Source organism: Corella eumyota, chromosome 6, assembly GCF_963082875.1.
Source record: "Corella eumyota chromosome 6, kaCorEumy4.1, whole genome shotgun sequence".
NCBI classification, from domain to species: Eukaryota; Metazoa; Chordata; class Ascidiacea; order Phlebobranchia; family Corellidae; genus Corella; species Corella eumyota.
Window position 1 is genome coordinate 7,846,033 of NC_137495.1, and position 20,750 is coordinate 7,866,782.

The window sequence follows — 20,750 nt, forward strand, 5'->3', positions numbered from 1 at the left end:
CGGAGTTTATACAGTTTATAGCGCCTTACTGAAGGACACTACAGCATGATATCAGTGGGGATCAAACCCACGACCTCATGTAGTGTAGAAAGTGTTCTGACTACTACACCACTCGTATTGCTTTTGGCAGTCCGGGACATTATGGATTATAATTGCCTGATAATTAAACTGCTGATTAAGTTAAGTGCTTGCAGAAGTTTATGGTTCATACCGTTAATAGCGCCTTATTTAAGGGCGCTACAGCATGAGAGCAGTGGGGATCAAACCCAAGACCTCATGTAGTGTAGAAAGTGTTCTGACTACTACACCACGCTGTCGGTTAATATAGTACAAATATCAAATTCAGTAATAGAAATGCGATATATTTACGTGTTAACTGTGTCTAAATTGACGTCAATTTTACAGACGTTGCTATATAATTTGTTTGTATTTAACACGCTACCGTGACTCCTATAATCCCCTTGGCTTGTCATTTTTACGCCCGTTGGTTTTAGAACAACCGCCGTAGCTGTAATGATTCGAATTTCCCATCATTATATTGTTATTGTTTACAAAAATTACAACATTTGCAATAGTCGAGGATTAGATACGTTTTTATTCTAGTGTTTTTTGAGGTAACTTGCGTATTTTTTTATTTTATTAAAAAGGTCATTTTCACCGCCTAAACGTAGAGTAGCATTAGTTACCCCGACCCAGTCTTAAGTTGACTTGTGCAGTTATATGTATTAATTTTTTCCATTTTAACGACAATGCTTTGCTTATGGAAGCCTACGTATTTTAATGTAACCTATAAAAAGGCAAATCTATACTAGCCACTAGCTATAGCGCAACATCTGACGTAATAATAAGCCTAAAATTTCTTGGCGTAAATAATTCGACGTAAAATTTCGCCACCCAAATATTTTTCAAGATAAAATTTATAATTTTTTTTTTTAAATTTATAATTTTTTTTTTTTCAAAATTCGTTCACTCCAAGAATTCCGATGTTTTTGATATGCACCATCTCCTAACACAGGCCTGGGTGTGTACCTTCCAAATAGGCATCAATCTTGGCCGATTTTGTCGTCATGTTATTAGCTTGCTGTCGTTGAACGCCCAATTTAACCCAAATGGCCTTTTCGGGTTTTCTTAGACTAGAACGTTAGGCCGATGCTCGCGTATTTTTTGTAATGTTTTGATGGATTGGCATATTGTTTAACTTTAACACAAGGGTTTTAATTAAATTTTAGGCTCAGTTTTGCAAGTGAATTAGGTTTGGTCATTGTTTTTTAAATTCTCTATATAAATATTGTTAATTTGGAATAAAAATATCTGGTTAAGTTGATAAAAATATTTTTTTTCATTATTATTAATTTGTTTAAAAAGTTAAAATACCCATTTTTTTCTGCGCTAAGCCATCATTCTTGCTAAATATTTGCTAATTTAATGGAACTTGTATTATTACATGTGCAATTTTTTAGGTTGTTTAATAAAAAAAGAGATTATAATTTTATATGTACTACATTTGAAATTATGTAATGTTGATTAAAAAAAAATGATGTTTAGGTTTTTTATTGTGATGTTTTGATACACCCAATCTATATAGCATTGTAAATACAATTTGTTTATCAAATTGGTTAAATTGTTTAATTTTGAGCACAGTTTCATGATTTATTTTGTAACCAACCTTTTTTTATTTTAATTTTTTTTATTACCATACTTATTTAATTTTTTATTTTTTATTCAAATTATTACTAAATTTTTTTTAATCAAAAAAATTTTGTCCCCTTTTTTAGGGTCGGCGTTGTAACTGCCCCACGGGTCTAGAACTTGCTCCCAATCTTCTTCGATGCATTGTACCGGAAGCCTTCCTTCTTTACTCGGTCCCCACTGGGGGTATAAGGGGGATTTCCCTGGATACAGCCCAAAGCGATGCAAAGATCCCATTCGAGTCGATGGTAGAAGCCAACGTGATGGATTTCTCTGTGGCAGATAGCATGATATATTGGACCAATCAAGACATGGTAAAACTCTTTGATTAATATTCTCTAGTACAACCAGTCGATAGCTTGTCTTATGGTCGGCATTTTATTTGTCGCAATGTAGTCGCAACTTCTACATATTATTTCCTAGCGATAATTTACATGCGCACCACAAATGGCAGTTTTATTTATTTTGTATGTCCACGAATTAGCCCCATTAAATGTGTGTGATATACGGTTATGCCGTCTGACTGTGTACTGAAAGGTTTTGGGTTCGAGTCGCACCAATGCCACATTATTCACCCTTGAGCCCAGCGTTTACGGATAGCTTAAACACGTCACAATATCACACCCCTACCCAATAAAAAATAGAAAACCTATCACCTTAAGGTAATATGGAAAAAAAATAATAACATACTAGTTATGGCAGCAGACTAAGAGCCTAAAAGTTTGGGGTTGAAGCTGCACCAATGCCACGTTATTTGTCCTTGAACCCAGCATTTACTGATAGCTCAAACACGTTACAATATTACACCATTCCCCAATAACAATACATAACCTATCACTTTCTGTGATATAGATAAAAAATAATGTTTATTTTCCATGTATTGAAGAGTATTTTTTTTTCAAAATTAAATGCATTCTTAAAGCCTAATAATATTCTTTTGTTTTAAAGACAATATCCCGGGCTTACATGAACGGATCACATGTAGAGAGCTTTATTGATATAGGAATTGAACTTCTCGAGGGCTTAGCTGTTGACTGGATCGGAAGAAACGTTTACTGGGCTGACGGATTGACAAATAGGATTGAGGTTGCGAGGATGGACAGTACGAGCAGGAGGAGCATCCTCTCGGAAAACATGGAGCATCCGAGATGCATCGCCATGGATCCCAGCAGAGGGTAAGTAAAAAAAATGAAAAAAAAATTTTAATATTTTTTTATTAATATTTTTTTTTAATTTTTTTTTCAGCTATATATATTGGTCCGAGTGGGCAAGAGTTCCCTGTATAAAACGGGCAGAAATGGACGGTTCAAACCCAATTCAATTAACCAAATCAGGTGCAGTTGGCAGAGTTAACTCGCTTACAATTGATTATGCAGCTAGAAGGTTGTACTGGGTGGATTTTGATATCAACACCATAATGTCATCTAATATGAACGGTAAATAATTGTATTTTATTTTTATTATTTTAATATTTGTTAAACTATACAGTAGCTCGCCAGTATTTGTTAGTACCTAATTCTGGTAATATGAAAATTTGATCGTGCACCACAAACGGTAGTTATTTTGTAGGCCTGATAATTAGACTTAATCATATATACAATATATAAATGTTGTCCACTAAGCTCTATTCTATATACACTTGTTAACAGCCTGTGCTACAGGCAACATTTCAATTGTGGTAATATAGTCACAACTATGATTTGTATGTGATAATTCACCTGCGCACCACGAACAGCAGAGTTTTTTTGTTTTGTATATATTTTTATCCTCAATGTGGGAAGGTCGAATGCGTGACCTAAACATAGAGTAACATTAGTTACTCCGACCCAGTCTCGAGTTGCCTTTAGCAGTTATTGTCCGGTAATTATGCTGCTGATTAAGTGCTGGCTCAGCAGGAGTTCATACCGTCTAGATCGCCTTACTCAAGGGCGTTATAGTATGAGAACAGTGGGGATTAAACCCACGACCTCATGGTGGTGTAGCAAGTGTTCTTAGCACTACACCATGCTGCCAGTTAAGTTATTTATTATGTTGTCCACCAAGCTTTATTATATATAGATTATTTGGAACTTATATATTAATTCAATAATTTTCATTTAGTTATATAGCACAAGTCTTATGTTTTTTAAATTTATTTTAAATATTATTTATTTATAATTATTAAAAAAAAGTCTTTGTTAATTTTGAATTAAACAAATAAAACGAGATTATAAAATACCATCCATGTAAACACACAAGATAAATATTTGATTCTTAATAACATATGATTTTAAATATGTGTTTAGGCAACTGATAATAAATATTTGTGTTGGGTTGCTACTATTTTACCTTATCTGTTAATATATTTACCAAATTGATTTGAATTCAGTTTTTTATGTTTAAAAATTGAAATTAAAGTTTTTTTTTTAATATATCTGTAAAAAGTTTATAACAGTGTTGCATTAAACTGTTTTCTTTATCATTTATAGGCCTATGAATTGAATATGCGCATATAACATATATAACCCACTATATTTTATTATATATAGAATATTAGTTAGAACTATGTATTCTTAATAATAATCAAGCATTTTTATATATATAATTTTTTATATTTATTTATCTTCTATGTGGAAAGGTCAACTTCACAACCTAAACATAGAGTAACATCAGTTACCCGAAACCAGTCTCAGGTTGCCTGTGGCAGTTTGGGATATTATTAAATATTATTGTTCGATAATTAAACAGCTGATTAAGTGCTGGCTCAGCAGGAACTCATACTGTTTATAGTGCCTTACCCAAGGGTGCTACAGCATGAGAGCAGTGGGGATCGAGCCCAGAACTTTATGTAGTATTGTATTTATTTCATGTTGATCTTTTTAACACACTAATGCAATATCAACATTTATTTGTTATTTCACAGGCACTGATCTTCGAGAGATAATAGTAGGAAAAGACAACACAACTGCTATTATAAGCCTAACCCTGTATGGAGATTATATTTACTGGTCTGACAATAAAGGAAAAACTATTCAGCGTGCAAACAAAACGAATGGGGAAAACAGGTCAGTTAAAATATACCAAGTTTAGGTCAAAATTTTTTAACATCTTTGTCTTATTTGGTTTAGAAAATTTTTAATAAATTGTAACGTTTATAAAAAATAAGGTTAATATATGTAACAGTAAAAACAGATTTGACTGACACTACTTTTGATGTCTATTTTTTTTTTGTGTTTAAATTTATCATTGATGTGGGAAGGTCGAATGTGCAACCTAAACATAAAGTAACATCAGTTGCTCCGACCCAGTCTCATGTTGCCTATGGCAGTTTGGGATATTATAGAGACTATAATTGCCCGGTAATTATGCTGCTGATTAGGTGCTGGCTCAGCAGGAGTTCATACCATTTATAGCTCCTTACTCTAGGGCGCTACAACATGAGAGCAGTGGGGACACGACCTAATGTGTGGTGTAGCAAGTGTTCTTACCACTACACCACGCTGCCGGTAGATATGCCGGTAATATTAAAGGCCTTGTGAGTATAAAGGTATATTGACAACGCTTAGTTAAGAAAAGCAGGTTTTTTTAACAAACAATAAGAGTAACCTAATAAGTAATTGCGAGATTGAACAAAAATTGCCTGGTATGACAGTGATAAGGCTATAGGTTTGATAAGGTCAAAGTGTGATTACTCTACCATTATTGGTCAAGTTGTTAAGGGCATCTTATTGTTTGTATGCGAAAAGCAATTATTGTTTAGAACTACAACTGTTTAGATTAAGATAAATTCTGACATTAATAAATATTTTTAAAATAGAAATTTTTTTATGGATAATTAAATGACTGGATAACCCCATGCAATCTTCATAAACCTCTTAAAGTGATTTTTTTTGGAAATTTTTTATTAAAATTTAATTTTGTTTTTATTTATTAGGAGAGTAATAGAGCATGGAATTATGGATATATCAATGCTGGTGTACCATGCATCCCGACAGAGTGGTGTAACTGCCTGTTCCCACAACAACGGTGGTTGCCAACATTTGTGCTTAAGTATGAAAGGAGGAAAATATAAGTGCTCCTGTCCTGCTCACTACACACTCAACTCGGATAATATTACTTGCTCAGGTGAGTTAAGATCGAGTAATGACAATTTAAGTGATACTTAGATAATATAACTTGCTAAGATGAGTAAAGATTGAGTAAAAACAACTTAAATATTACTCAGATTATGTAACTTGCTCAGGTAAGTAAGGGTTGAGTGAAAACAACTTAGTAATACTCAGATAGTATAACTTGCTCAGCTTAGTAAAGATTGAGTGAAACAATTTTAATAATACTCAAATAGTATAACTTGCTCAGGTGAGTGAAGATTGAGTAAAAAAACATAACAATACTCAGCTGGTATAACTTTCTCAGGTAAGTAAAGATTGAGTAAAAACGACTGAATAATACTCAGATAATATAACTTGCTCAGGTGAGTGAAGATTGAGTAAAAACGACTGAATAATACTCAGATAATGTAACTTGCTCAGGTGAGTTTAGATCAAGTAAATCAACTCAAATAATATAACATGCTCAGGTAAGTTAAGATCGAGTAAAGATTGAGTAAAACATCTCAAATAATACTCAGGTGGAAAAAGTGCTCTTATTTGCTGATATAGTTTGTATTTTAATTAACTAAAAGGTAACTCTAAGTTTAAGATAAAAAAATTGTTTAAATTTTTTTTTAGCTCCTGACAATTTCATTCTTGTGAGTCAAACTCGGTACTTGAGCCGAATTGTTTACAAATCGACCAGCGGTCAATTTGGAGTACTCCCAGTCAAAACAACCAACTACAGGGGTGGTAATGGTAAGAAAAAATCCCCTATTGTGGTACCCGATGCTGTGTTGCCTGTAAGAGGCCTGCAGGTAAATTCTTAGAAATTTTTAAAATTTTTAATGTAAAAAAATTTTTTTTTAACTTTTTGCTAAAATGTAGTAATGTGATCACATTTAAAGCCCCAGTTTGGGTTACCTTGATATTGGTTGGAATCAAACCCAAGACCACTTGAATGATGTTAATTTTTGTTTTTTTAGGATGCATGTGCCATAGATTATGATCCAATTGAAGGCAGGGTGTACTGGTTAGATTGTATTACTGGTGACATCAAAAGCTCCTTACAAAATGGAACTAAGGTATGAGACAAATATATTTAATAAATTGTTTTAATTTTTGACTAAGAGTTGCTATTTAAATTAATATTTTTTGGGGAGTTAAAATTAATTTTATTTATTTTTCGTTCAAAATTATTTTTATTTTTTTTTTGTTCAAATTTTTTTTTTTTTTTAAATTATATTTATCTAAATCCCATTCAAAATTAAATTTCTTTATTCTCAGGTTATTCTATTGTTAAAAGGAGACAAAACAGTTAGAATACCATTTGATATTGCTGTGGATCCATTCCTAAGACTTTTGTATTGGACCGATCTTTTAACCAACTCGGTAAAAAAAAATTTAAAAATTGAGATAAAAATTTATCGATTTTATCATGCTTAAGTTGTGTTTAACATGGTGCAATAAATCTATTGAATAATGTTACTTTAATTATTTTGCCGTTAGTTTGCGTTTTTAAATACACTCGACTTTACTACATAAGGTCCTCGGTTCGATCCCCACTGATTTCATGCTGTAGCACCCTTAAGTAAGGAGCTATAAACGGTATGAACTCTTGCTGAGCTAACACTTAATCAGCAGCTTAATTATCAGAAACTTATATCTTTAATATCCCAAACTACCCAAGGCAATTCAAGACTGGATCAGGGTTATTGACGTTACTCTATATTTAGGTCGTGAAGTCGGCCTTCCCACATTGAGGATAAATAAATTAAAAAAAAAGAAAAAAATAGATTTAATTTTTTTTTATTTTAGATTAATGTTCTGAAACTGAATGGTGAGGTTGTGGGTACAATTCTTTCCGGGTCTATGAACCCAGGGGGAACTACCTCGGGAACTAAGGTTGTAATTATGCCCCGCAAGATTGTGGTGGACTCAGAAAGAGGGTAAGTGTGGCTTGGGGGTTAAGGGGATTTTTTGGGATAAATTTTAAATTTTTATTAAATGAGTAAATTTTTTTATGTAATTCTAGTTTTTTTGTGTAGGTTTTTTGTTATTGTTACTTTTATTTATAAGACTTTTATATAATGTATTTTTAACACTTATTTCTGGGATCACTTGTACTTTATGGTTCTGAAAAAAATTTTCGTACTTTACGGTTCTAGCAAATTCTCTCTTAAGGCTTGTTTACACGGCATACGCAACACAACATAATGTAATGCAAGATTGCGCAACCATTTCAAATAAAGAGTTGTTCACATGTACAAAATTTTGCGAAAGTTACGAAAGATTTCATAAAGTTTTGTGGCTGGAGCAAAATTTACGCAAGATTTCCTAACCGGTATACTTTTATTAGATACTTTTTATAAAAATTTAAAAAGAAATTCCTAGAACACACAAAGTTACGTAACGCAGCGCAACACAACCTTACCCAGTCGTGTGAACAGGCCTTTATACTTTGCGATCCTGCCCAATTTTCTTTCATACCTTTTGTTTCTACTTAATTCTATCTTGTACTATGCAGCCTAGCAAATTCCTTCCTGTACCAAATGGTTTTAAGTTTTTCCGGGAACCATGAGGTACAAGTGATCCTATTTTTGTACACAATTGACAGTAAACTCTCCTGTTTTCTCAAAAACTTTCATTGTTTTAAATTTTTTTGTAAAACTGCCAGTTTTTTTTCAGGCGCATTTATTTTACCAATGCATGCCCAGATGTTAACTCTTGTCGGTTTAAAATCATGCAAGCTACATTAGACGGGTCTGAGTGTGAGATTTTATTCAACCGAGGTCTCCACAATGTTTCTGCTTTGGCTGTAGACAGCAAGACTAACACGTAAGTCAAATCTATCTTTTGTATATTATATTAGGGTATATTAGAGGTTAAATTTTTGTATATTAGGGGTTATATTTTTTAACAATAAAGGTTATAAGTATAACTGTTTTTTTAGGCAAGCTTGGGATAACCTTTTTTTTAATTGTAGTAATTGAGCCACACACCACAAACAGTAGTTTTTTTAAGTTTTGTAAGGCATTTATTAAATTTTGAATTTCATTATATATAGATAACATTTTTTAAACAAATATATCTGGAATTGTGGTATATTGGTCATGGCAGCGGACTACGAGCCAAAAGGTTTGGGTTCAAGCCCTACTGATGCCACACTATTTGCCTAATTGCCTGTTAACAGACAGCTCAAACATGTCCTCATAGTATCTTTTTTTTAATAAAAATACGAAAACCTATCACCTTAAGTTAATACAAACAAAAACGTATATATTTTATATGTGTGCAGTGGTTTGGTAGACCATGGCAGCAAGTACGAGCCAAAAGGTTTTGGGTTTGAACCTTACCAATGCCACTCTATTTGCCCCTGAGCCAAGCGATTACAGATAGTTTAACCACATCCACAAAGTTTAACCACAAATATCAAAAACCTATTCTCTTAAGCGGATATGGAAAAAAATATATATACAAGTCTGATAGTGTAGTAGACCGGTTATGGCAGTGGACTACAAGCCGAAAGGTTGTGGGTTTGAGCCCCACCATTGCCACACTATTTGCCCTTAAGTCCGGAGTTTGCAGATAGCTCCACTATTTTCTTACGGCACAACCTTTTCTAATATAAATATAAAAAAACTATTATTTTAAGGTAATATGAACAAAAATATTTACACATTATATGTATATATATATGCAGTACTTTGGTAGACCATTTATGGTAACAGACTACGAACTAAAAAGATTTTGGGTTTGAGCCTCACCAATGCCATTTTATTTGCCCTTTAGCCCAGAGATTGCGAATAGCTCAAACATATGAAAAAAATATCACTTGAAGGTGAAACAAAAAAAACAATTTTTTTTTTTTTTTAGGTTATATTGGGTCGATAAAACCACAATAGAAACATCAAAACTAAGTGGTAACGGAAATGATCGAACGACATTGGTTACTTCGAAATTAAGTGAACCAATCGGATTAGCCGTATTCGGTCGAAACTTATACTGGATTGATGCGCAGGTAAATTTTTCAGACATTTTTGTAAATTATTAATGAGCTGTTTTTTTGTGTAATAAGATTACTACCATATGGCACCTTACTCAATAATATAATTATGTGTATATTGTACACCTAAATTTTTTTACTTGATTATTATTTTTAGGCTGACAATGGATTAATTGAAGCAGCAAATAAGATTGATGGTTCAAATAGAAGAAAGATTCAAGGCCGGATTAAGAATTTGAGAGACATTGTCAGCGTGGTAAAGATCGACGACAAAACAATTAGTAAGCAGTTTTTAATTTTGTTAAAAATTGATTTTTTTGTAACAAAAAAATTAATTAAAATTTTTTTTTTCTAAAAAATTTTGTTTTAATATTCTTAACTGTATTTACCTACAGAAAAACACCCTTGTTACCCTGACAATGGGGGTTGCTCCCATATTTGTGTCCCGAAAGATGATGGTACAACTCGATGCTCATGTCCAAAAAGTTTAACTATCGTAAACGAATCATTATGCGGTGCGTATTTATTTAACAATTGTATTTGCTAAACAATTAATTTAGGAATTTATTTTCTTTTTGGTCAAGCAACTTTTTTGTTTTAGTTAAAAATTTTTTCTTTTTATCAAAAACCCTTTTTTCGTTAAAAAAACTTTATATTTTCTTTTTAGTCAAAAAACTTTTTTCTTTTTTAGTCCAAATACTTTTTTACTTTTTTGTTGAAGAACTTTTATTTTTCTTTTAGTTAAAAAAGCTTTTTTCAAGTTTTTTAAAGAAATTTTAATTTCTTTTAACCAAAAAAACTTTCTCTTTTTTAAAAAAAAAAAAACTTTCTCTTTTTTTTTTCTTTTTAATCAAAATTTTTTTTTTCCATCAAAAACCTTTTTTTATTTTTCTTAGTCAAAAAATGTTTTTCTTTTTAGTCAAAATAGTTTTTTTTTTTTAAATTTTTAGACGAGCCTGTCGTTTGCTTAAGCACAGAATTTACTTGTAAGAACAAGAAATGCATCCCGAAGACCTGGAGGTGCGACGGGAGCGAAGAATGTCCGGATGGCTCCGACGAGGAAGACTGCTTTCGATGCAAGGAAGGCGAGTACCAGTGCCAACATCTTTACACATCCCGAGGATCTTCCTCTTCTATGGCGGAAGACGGCCGGGAGTTCCTGCAGCACATTGTGGACATTGCGAGGAATTGTTATCCGGAAAAAGAAAGATGCAACGGAAAAAGGTTTTGTCTCGGAGGGGAGGACGAGCAGGGTTGCCGTAAGTTTTTTTAAATTTTTGAGCAGGGTTGCCATGAGTTTTTTTAATTTCTTAGCAGGGTTGGCGTAAATTTTTTTGAGCAAGGTTGTCATGAATTTTTTTAATTTCTCAGCAGGGTTGTCATTAGTTTTTTTTAATTTGTGAGCAGGGTTGCCGTAAGTTTTTTTTAATTTTTGAGCAGGGTTACCGTAAGTTTTTTTAAATTTTCGAGCAGGGTTGCCATGAGTTTTTTAATTTCTGAGCAGGGTTGCCATGAGTTTTTTTAATTTCTTAGCAGGGTTGCCGTAAATTTTTTCGAATTTTTGAGCAGGGTTGCCATGAATTTTTTTTTAAATTTCTCAGCAGGGTTGCCATGAGTTTTTTTTAATTTTTAGGCAAATTTAAAATGAGTTTTTAAAAATAACATTTTTAATATTTATCTAAACCATTAGCAAAATTTTTGCTCCTTTAATTAATATTTTTTTATTTTTAACTATCACCAGATGATTGTGCTCCGAACGAAATATGGTGTGGTCACAAATGTGTCACAACTTCTGTTGGTTGTTCCAAAGCTTGTGCAGATGGGACTGATCTAAATTGCAGTGGTAAGTGATTTAAAATAATTATCCACATTTTTTATTAAATAGATATTTAAAAATCAATTTCTTTTCAATTTCCAAACATTTTTTTTTTTTTAATTAAATTAAATTTTTTTTCTTTTTTCTGTTACTTTTTTTCCAAATTTTCTATGTCTTTAAACATTTACTCAATTTCACAACAAAATATATTTAATTCTTAAACTGCCTAATATTTAAAAAGAATAATTAGGTGTTACTAATTCAATACACCATAAATAAATCGAATTATAAAACTTAACTGTTACATAGAACTGAAATAGAAAAAACATTAAACAATTTAGGTAACAAGTTAAGGAATGCCTGTTATTGATTTAAGTTATGTAGCTAAATCTATTTTATTTTTATCCATATCACCTTAAGGTGATAGGTTTTTTATTTTTTATTGGGGAAGGGTGTGCTGTTATGAAGTGTTTTGAGCTATCCGTAAATGCCGGGCTCAAGGGCGAATAGTGTGACGTTGGTGCGACTCGAACCCGAAACCGTTCGGCTTGTAGTCCGACGCTATGACCAGGTGCGGCTCGAACCCGAAACCTTTCGGCTTGTAGTCCGACGCTATGACCGGTTCGCCACACTACCGTAGCTAAATCTATTAATATTGGAGCTTATTCGACAATATATGTATTTATATATATATATATAGGTTTAATTTATAGCCCAGCAAAATAAAAAAAACTGCCATTTGTGGTGTGCGGGAAAAAAAAATTAATTAAGAGTTGCAATCATTTTAGGACAATTAAAATCTCGATTGAAGGCCGGGCTATCGACTAGTTTTAGTTAATTTAACTAACATGCATTGTTAAACATCAAAAAAGACTTATACCAAAATTATTTTCTTTTTTCTTATCTTTTTTTCTGAAGCTTTTGATTCTGAAAAGTCACTGCAATTACTCATGATGTTGATAGCACAACATCAAAATGGTTGGTGGTTCTTTTTTCTTCTATTTTTCCTATACATTCTTTAACTTTTAACATACATCCTATAGTATGTTCTTTTTTCTTTTTACTATACTTTTCAAAAAGTAATAAAAATATTGAGCCATTTTTCCTTTAATATTAAATAAAAAATTTTCATAACATTTTGCTCAATAATATGTATATTATGTTAATATTATTATTTTTCTATTTATTATCCTTGATGTGGAAAAGTTGACTTCACTAGTAACATTAGTTACCCCAACCTATTTCAGTTGGCTTCGCCAGTTTGGAATCTTATAAATTATAATTGCCCTCCAATTTAACTGCTGCTTAAGTGTTGGCTTGGCAGAAGTTAACATCATTTACAGCTCTTTTCTTAAGGGCACAACGACATAAAAGCACTGGAAATCAAACTATGGATCCCATGTAGTGAAGCAAAGTGTTATGTCACCATGCTGCTGGTTGATATGTTATAGCATTAAGCATATTTTTGCAACTATAAATTGTTTGTTTTATTATTATTATTAGGTCATCAAACTGGGGATAGTAGCCAGGATCCAACACTTGTCATTATAATAATCATCGTTGGTGTGTGTGTTATTCTGCTTGTCGGTGTGTTGGTCTGGAAAAAGTGCAGGGTAAGTATTGGCAACAAAAAACGATTTTATGTTCGCATTGGTAACTTTTTTAATTTTGAAAAAATAGTTTTACATTTTTTTTGTTAAATTCTGTTAAAAAAATTTTTTTTAGATGCGTGGCAACAGAAATCATAGCAGTTCAGTTGTTGCCTATATTCGTGGCCACAGTACCGGCCCCGTTAATGTCAACGTTCGTATACAACCCCCCACAGATGAACCCAATCTAGGGGGGTCCGGCCCTGTGGGAAGTCGAAAAAACAATGGGCTCCCTAAGCCCCATTCAACAACCTCGTTTAAGGTTTCGATAGAGCAGCCCCGAAAAGGAGGGTCAAGTCGTAAAAATGTCCCCATTGTGGATGCGCAAATGCTGCCCCATGGGTCACATGGGTCTCAACACAGCTGGTACACCCCTTTTATTACTAGGGGGTCTGACGGGAAGCAGGTTATAATGGATCGTCCCTGTATTACGGGCGAATCAAGCGGCTCAAGTACAAAGACCTTGAAACAATATTTACCGGTGAGTTCAAACAAATTTTTGTATTCCGTTGTAGTTGAATCACAAACTAAAGAGATCATAGTCTAAAGCGTAAATAAAAAAATTTTTAGGAATTAAAGTAAGGGCTGTCCTGGTCATATGGTAGCGAACTAATATCCAAAAGGTTTTGGGTTTGTGCCACACCAATGCCACACTATTTGCCCTTGCCCTTGAGCCCGTCGTATACAGATAGCTTAAAACTACGAACCCAAACTGACCTAAAATCTTTCCTTTTTCTAAATTTGGATTTTTCTAAATTATGAAACAGGAGCTCAATATCAAATTTCTAATTTAACTTGTGATTTTTTGCAGACCCTTAATCCTCCACCATCTCCTGCCACAGACAGATCGGGAGGCAAAAGTGGCGTTGACTGCTATTACTCTTCTGATAGTCATTCTGGTTACCATACACCCTGTAGATGTAGCCACAGTGGTGGCCATAAGCATAGGTAAGTCAACTGATAAGATTTATAATTAATTTCGGAGACATTTTATAATTATTTTTCCAAATTTTTTTAGGCGGTCTCATCACAGGCAACCCCTAAAGGGGTTACCCACCCCTACCCCATGCACCACTGACACCTGTGAGGATTTTGACTCACACAGTCGGCCCCATCGACACTATAAACATGGGGGTAGCAAGTCGGGGAGTAGCAGCAACGGAAGTGTACCTTCCGACTTACCCCCACCTTATTGCGGGGGGTCTTGTTGTTATCACTGCCACCATTATTCTCGTCGTTCCAGAGGATGCTATTCACGACACTCTCGAGGATCTTCGATTCATCAGAGGCGGGTTGATGGATCTTCTTCCGGATCCAGTTCTTCACATCATCAGTGTGGTGGTGGAAATCCTCCCTCTTCAGAGTGCTCCTGTGAGGAGTACCCACCCTCCTATCCACCATCTTACTCTAATGGCAGCAGGAGGCATCGCTCCTCCAAGAAGAAACACAGCAACTATATGTCCTCGGATTTGAACTCTGATTCTGATCCTTTTGCTCCTCCTCCCACTCCAAGAAGCCAGTACATGTCTGAGTGTTGTTACACACATGATGAAACCACTGAGGCGGAGGAGAATCTTGATGAAAGAGACGAGGAGAACAGCGAGGTGGAAGAGATAACATCCAGGATCCTGGAGGAGAAAGAAGAAGATGAGGAGGATGGGACTACCGATGATGCAGACACAGTTCTCCTTGCTCCGCAGCCCTCTACTGCGAGGACTTCTCCGTCAATGACAGAGAGATCTTACTGCATCTTTAATCCACCTCCTTCTCCAGCGGACTCCTCCTGATTAAGGTTTTTAAGACTTTTCAAAGGAATGTTAACCTCAAAATATTTTCTTTTTCTTGAAAAGGAAAATTTTATGCAAAAAAAGATGATATTTATAAAAAAGAGAGATTTATTGGATATTGTATATGTCACCAACACAAAGAAAATCAAACCGAAAACAACCTTATTTATGTTTTTAAATCAAAAATCTAAAAATGAAGCAAAGATCAAAACATTACACATTTAAGAATTTTATTTTCTTACCATTTATATTGCCCAACACATATTGTGTTAATCAACGTGTTTTTTAATTATTTTTTGTTGTGTTATTTTTTTAAATCAAATCACATGTAAATTATTTTACATCAGCTAGTTTAGCTGTGTTTTAAATTTTTTTTTTAATTGATTTTTTAACTGCCCTTTGCATCAAAAAAAAAATTAAGTTGGCTGTTATTTTATAAATTTTAAACAGTTTTTGGTATTTATATTTACTTTTTATCACGTCTACTTAACTTTTTATCAATTATTATTCTTCTTTTGTATAATTTCTGTTAAATTTCGTGCCAATCTGCAGTTGCTAATCTATTAGTCGATTTTGAAACTTTTTGTCGATTTTTTTTCAATAATATATTCCGAAATAATTTTTACAAATATAAAGCCTTTTATTAGTTTTTTTTTAATTTTAACTTAATGACAACTTTTCTGAAAATATTTTTAATACAGTTGCCTTCTCATGTAAGCTCAGTGTACATATATAACTTAGTTTTTTTTTACTAGAAATACCTCCCTTGCCTTTGTTCAGAACCACTTTATTATGGTTGCAGTTTTTTTAAATAATTTTTAACATTTTAACCTTTTTTCCGTCCTTTTTTTTTAATATGTGAACGGTACATCAATCGGCAGTTCTTATTTTTTTCATTTTTTAGGGTATTTGTATTTTTCTCTCTTATTTTGTACAAAATCGTGTTTTTTTGCCTCTTGTGTTTGTAAAAATAAAACTATAAATTGTAATATATTATTGCTTTGTATGGGTTAAATGCAACCGATGAGTTTCCTACAAATATATGTAAACAAGTTGTTAAAAGGGAGACTGGGGTATCTGTAGTAATGGTTTTAAGGTCTCTAGGCTTAATTTAAAACATAAAGTAAGACATCATAAAAAGCAACAGTAACCACAGTTTGGGATATTATATAGATTATAATTGCCCTGTAATTATGCTGCTGATTAAGTGCTGGCTCAGCAGAAGTTTATACCGTTTATAGCGCCTTACTCAAGGGCACTACAGCCTGAGATCAGTGGGCATTAAACCCACAACCTCATGTGTGGTGTAGCAAGTGTTCTTACCACTACACCACGTTGCCGGTATTTTTTAAAACAAAAAGTTAAAATTCGGTTGTTCCCGTACCTAATAATGTTTCTGGAAACTTTAGATAAACCATTACCTTTTATATCATTTAAAAAAAGCGTAAAAAACCTTACTTTGCACAATCTGCTGCTTTCTTTCGGTTCCTATTTATCTATCTGACAGTTTATTGCCAGCATTGTCTTCTTTCCACATTTCTTGGAATGCGAAAAACTCTCTCGCTTTCTTGAGTGCCCTGAACAGTTCGGAGCAAAACATCCTTCCACATTGTGATTTGATGTTTTATTATTTGCACTACTTATACCTTTAATAAAATTATCTTTTTAATTAATAATTTAGTTTTCAAAATAAATTTAAGAAAGTTAAAAATTAAATCTTGGGTCCTATAAATTACTTTTTAATATTTATAAACATTAAGGGTTGAGGTAAAAATATTTAAAAAAGTAAGTTTGATTGATTTTGGATTACCTGTAAGAAATAACTAGTTGCTCGTTTGTTTGCAATTCTTTTATACCCGTGCCTTATATTCAAATTATTGCAATGCGTTATCGGAACCATTACTCATAAATTTTAGAATTGGTTTTAGACTTTGAGCTGCTGACATTATATGTGTGTAACTGTGTAATAAATTAACAACATCAAAGGTTATCGTTATAGCGTATATACAAAAAGGGCGTGTTGGATTTTTGATATAGTTTGCCTTTAATAATACTAGTCGTTCTGCTTTACGCTTATCATTTTAATTGTCGTAAAAAAGTATCAAATAATATTGGAACGCGATAATTTAACTGCGCACCACAAACGGCATTGTTTTAAATTTATTCGAAGTCTTATAAATTGGACATACATATAGGTACATACAAATATAGAGGTCTACTAGGCTATATATTATAAAAAGATTGTGCTGATAACGAAAACTTGCACAAAGGTTGGACCTACTAAGAAAGAAAAGATATGTTTCACCTCGGCAAATATGTTCGATTGCCCTTTTACTGTCCGGAAAAACAGAATGTTACTATTGTTGAAGACAGCGTCAGCGAATGTGGAGTTGTTGAAAAAGTTTTAAAAGGCACGAAAAATAGAGATGTAAGTAAATTTTAATACTTTTTTGTTAATTAGTGAATAGACTTGAAATTTAAGACTGATTTTTTAGGATTGGGACGAATCTTTTTTTGTTGGAGACCTTGGAATTCTAATGGAAAAAGTGTTTCTGTGGAAGAAGCTTATGCCAAGGGTCAAGCCGTTCTATGCTGTAAAGTGTAACAACCTTCAACCAGTTATAGCGACATTTGCTGCACTGGGATTGGGATTCGATTGCGCAAGCAGGGTAAATATTTTTTTTTAATTTGTTCATTCATTTATCTTCGATGTAAGAAAATCGATTTTACGAACTAAACATAGAGTAACATCAGTTATTTAGACCCAGTTTTTGAGTTGCTTTTGGCAGTTTAATGTAATAGGATACAATTCCCTGCTGATTATAAGCTGCTGTTTGAGTGTTGGCTTAGCAGAAAACCATACCGTTTATTGCGCCTTATTTAAGAAACTATCAGCATAAAGCAGTGAGGATCGAACCCAGGACCTCAAGTGGTAAAGAAAAGGGTTCTGACCACTACACCATGCTGCTGTTTTTTTCTTGTACAAAGCTAAATAAAGCATGGAATATTTAAATCTAGGTGGAAATGAATCAGGTATTGCAATACGGAGTTAAACCTGAAAATATCGTTTACGCCAATCCAAACAAGTTTGTAACACATCTCCAGTTTGCAAAAGAGAACGGGGTGAACTTAATGTCGTTTGACAACGAAGAAGAACTAGTCAAAATCAAAAAACATCACGACGAGGCAAGGTATTCACAACTACATTTAAATTTTTTAAAGCACTTTCAAATTAAAGTACTGTTTTCAATTGTTTTTTTTAAAGGCTGTTGCTTCGCATTGAAGCTATGAGTGACGACTCTGATTATCAAACCAACAAATTTGGTGCAACTGTAGACGATGCTAAATATCTTATCAAAAAGGCAAAAGAGTTGTCGTTAAATTTAGTTGGAATAAGGTAAGAACGTGAGTACACAATAATTTCGTAACTAAAACAGCATAGCACGTCAATTTACATTCACTTTAAGTTGTATTGTTTTTCTGACATGTTTTAGCTATCATCTAGGACGAAATAAGGCAGTAAGCAATTATGCGAAATCGATTGCTATAGCTAAAGAGCTTTTTGTTTTTGCAAAGGAACAGGCGGATTTTGCATTTAGTACTTTGGACATCGGCGGTGGATTTCCGCCTATAGATACGCCAGAACGCCAATTTACACAAGTTTGTAAATTGTTAATGTAGTTTATTATAGTTTGCATTCACCGTCAGCGTAATGTAGTGGTCGGGATACTTAGCTTTACTACATAAGGCCCTGTGTTCGATCCCCACTGCTCTGATTTCGTGTCGCCCTTGAGTAAGGCGCTATATATGGTATAAACTCCTACTGAGCAATACGTTATCAGCAAATTATAATTATCGTAAAATTATGATCTAAAATATTTAAAACTGACAAAGTTTACTGGGTTGGAGGACCTGAAATTACTCTAAGTTTCGGTCGTGAAACCGACGTTGACTCATCGAGAATAAACAAATATTGCAAATTGCCCAGTCCCGGTTAAACAACTTTTAGCGTCATTTAACAATAAACACTTACAGATTGCAACCGTGGTTTCATCTGCTTTAAAAGAACACTTTGGACAAGAGTACGCTAACGTTAAAGTCATGGCCGAGCCTGGCAGATATTTTGTACGAGAAGGCATATCGGTATTGACAAACGTTATAGGAAAATGTGCGAAAAACGGTAAATTATATTCGAAACATAATCCATATAAAAGCAGTAAGGATCAAACTCAAGACGTGAGGTCTTGTGTTCGATACTTACTGCTCTCATGCTGTAGCGTCTCTAAGTAAGGCGGTATACACGGTATAAACTCCTGCTGAGCCAACACCTATTAAGAAAATGCTAGTTATCGTGCAATTACAATTAATAATATTTCAAATTCCAAAAGGCAACTGAAACTGGGCCGGGGTTTATTTATTTAATATAATTTTGTTTAGGTAAAAATCTCCTCTACTGCGGCGATGGAAATTACGGTGTATTTAACAGAGTTTGGTTCTACCAAGATGTTATCAATCCAACTTCTGTATTTAAAGTAAGCTTACTAGTAATTATTGATTATTTTTTTATTATATTACAAAAATGTATCTTATAAAAAAAAACTTTTTTTGTAGCAGAATGGACTGGTGGCTGATAAAGGAGAAAAGCAGAAAGTGGCAATTTTTGGGCCCTCTCTCGACGGATGTGACATCATAAATCGAAATGCAGTTTTAGATGATGACGTAGATGTTGGTGACTGGCTGTTATGGAAAAGTCAGTTTACATGTTTTAAAATAGGCCTTAAACTCTTTATATGTTCAATAACAAAAGCGTAACTTTTTAAAACAGTCAAAAAAATTTCACTAAAACCGTTTTTTAATATTTTTTTGTAGAAAGGTTGACTTTACGACTTTAACATAAAGTAACATCAGTTACTTTGAACCAGTCTCAGGGCAGTTTGGAATATTATAGAATATAGAAGATAACTATATTATGCAATTACTTTTAATGGTAATAAATTATTTATTGTTATTAGATAAAAAAATATTTTTATTAGATCTTGGAGATTACACTCCTCATTTTGCCTTTGGATTTAATGGAATAGTAACACAGAAGGCATTCTACTTTATAACGGAATCAAATCTGTAAGACAAAATGTTAATAAATTTAAGGTTACATTTATTTCAGATTTAGAAAGTGTATCGTACAAACCTTTTTAATAAAATATTTATTTAGAAAAACATTGGTTGAAAATGCTGAAAATCTGCATAGCTTACCGTTAATGCACAAGGCTTGATTAACGATTGCAAGCAACTAAAGAACTTTCAGTCTTGTGTTATATCATTATAGCCACCGTCATATATGTTTATCTAGTAATCTAAAATCTCAACTACAAAAATGTTTTAACTTATTAGAAATACGATGTTGTCAATTTTTATGTCCTAATTAAAATACGATTTTTGTTTCTTCAGATGGAATGTACAGTTTATGTTAAAAAGTTGCCGTTTTTGGCCATATTTTATTATAGCACAAAAAATAGTACCAAAAAAATCCGGTGTCGGATTTCGTGCCGGTTGTAAAATAGCTCCGGTCACGTGGTCTCATAAATGTTTGTTTTGAATTGTATTCGTTTACACGTTTAGGATGTTTGCTGTGAAAGGACGAGTACACAAGTTTATCATACAAATAATTATTGTTATATATGAGATTAGGAAAGGATATTTGCATTCTGTGTACTGAAAAAATAAATTGTTATT

General features: G+C 33.1%; 2 protein-coding genes across 3 annotated transcripts in view; both read left to right on the forward strand.

The window, feature by feature from the left end:
* The window catches only part of LOC145755514 (low-density lipoprotein receptor-related protein 6-like), a 33,813-nt gene extending 17,815 nt beyond the window's left edge, over positions 1–15,998 (forward strand). The window contains exons 13-31 of the mRNA XM_082571758.1: positions 1,776–2,003; positions 2,638–2,864; positions 2,935–3,125; positions 4,592–4,733; positions 5,603–5,793; positions 6,399–6,577; positions 6,746–6,844; positions 7,047–7,151; positions 7,578–7,708; positions 8,448–8,597; positions 9,636–9,780; positions 9,923–10,046; positions 10,161–10,280; positions 10,716–11,024; positions 11,507–11,608; positions 13,085–13,194; positions 13,307–13,711; positions 14,042–14,178; positions 14,249–15,998. Coding sequence (XP_082427884.1) covers positions 1,776–2,003; positions 2,638–2,864; positions 2,935–3,125; positions 4,592–4,733; positions 5,603–5,793; positions 6,399–6,577; positions 6,746–6,844; positions 7,047–7,151; positions 7,578–7,708; positions 8,448–8,597; positions 9,636–9,780; positions 9,923–10,046; positions 10,161–10,280; positions 10,716–11,024; positions 11,507–11,608; positions 13,085–13,194; positions 13,307–13,711; positions 14,042–14,178; positions 14,249–15,017 — 3,864 coding nt within the window. The 3' untranslated portion in view covers positions 15,018–15,998. The remainder of the gene's footprint in view (positions 1–1,775; positions 2,004–2,637; positions 2,865–2,934; positions 3,126–4,591; positions 4,734–5,602; positions 5,794–6,398; positions 6,578–6,745; positions 6,845–7,046; positions 7,152–7,577; positions 7,709–8,447; positions 8,598–9,635; positions 9,781–9,922; positions 10,047–10,160; positions 10,281–10,715; positions 11,025–11,506; positions 11,609–13,084; positions 13,195–13,306; positions 13,712–14,041; positions 14,179–14,248) is intronic.
* Positions 15,999–17,331: 1,333 nt separating this feature from the next.
* On the forward strand, positions 17,332–20,402 carry LOC145755293 (ornithine decarboxylase-like). 2 transcript variants are annotated; one of them, XM_082571520.1, is made up of 10 exons: positions 17,332–17,445; positions 17,513–17,686; positions 18,036–18,208; positions 18,283–18,414; positions 18,512–18,677; positions 19,053–19,197; positions 19,455–19,549; positions 19,629–19,767; positions 20,051–20,138; positions 20,230–20,402. In XM_082571520.1, the coding sequence occupies exons 2-10, from the start codon at positions 17,555–17,557 to the stop codon at positions 20,288–20,290; spliced, it is 1,131 nt and encodes a 376-aa protein (XP_082427646.1). In that variant the 5' UTR covers positions 17,332–17,445; positions 17,513–17,554; the 3' UTR covers positions 20,291–20,402. The 2 variants fall into 2 exon arrangements, with proteins under 2 accessions (XP_082427646.1, XP_082427647.1); XM_082571521.1 differs by having other exon boundaries at positions 19,632–19,767.
* Positions 20,403–20,750: the final 348 nt, after the last annotated feature.

Bases quoted from the DNA above. Each gene is read 5' to 3' on its own strand.
- LOC145755293 (XM_082571520.1), top strand. From the start codon at position 17,555: ATGGAAAAAGTGTTTCTGTGGAAGAAGCTTATGCCAAGGGTCAAGCCG. The intron at 19,550-19,628 runs GTAAGCTTACTA...CTTTTTTTGTAG, and splicing joins ATCCAACTTCTGTATTTAAA to CAGAATGGACTGGTGGCTGA. The intron at 19,768-20,050 runs GTCAGTTTACAT...TATTTTTATTAG, and splicing joins TGACTGGCTGTTATGGAAAA to ATCTTGGAGATTACACTCCT.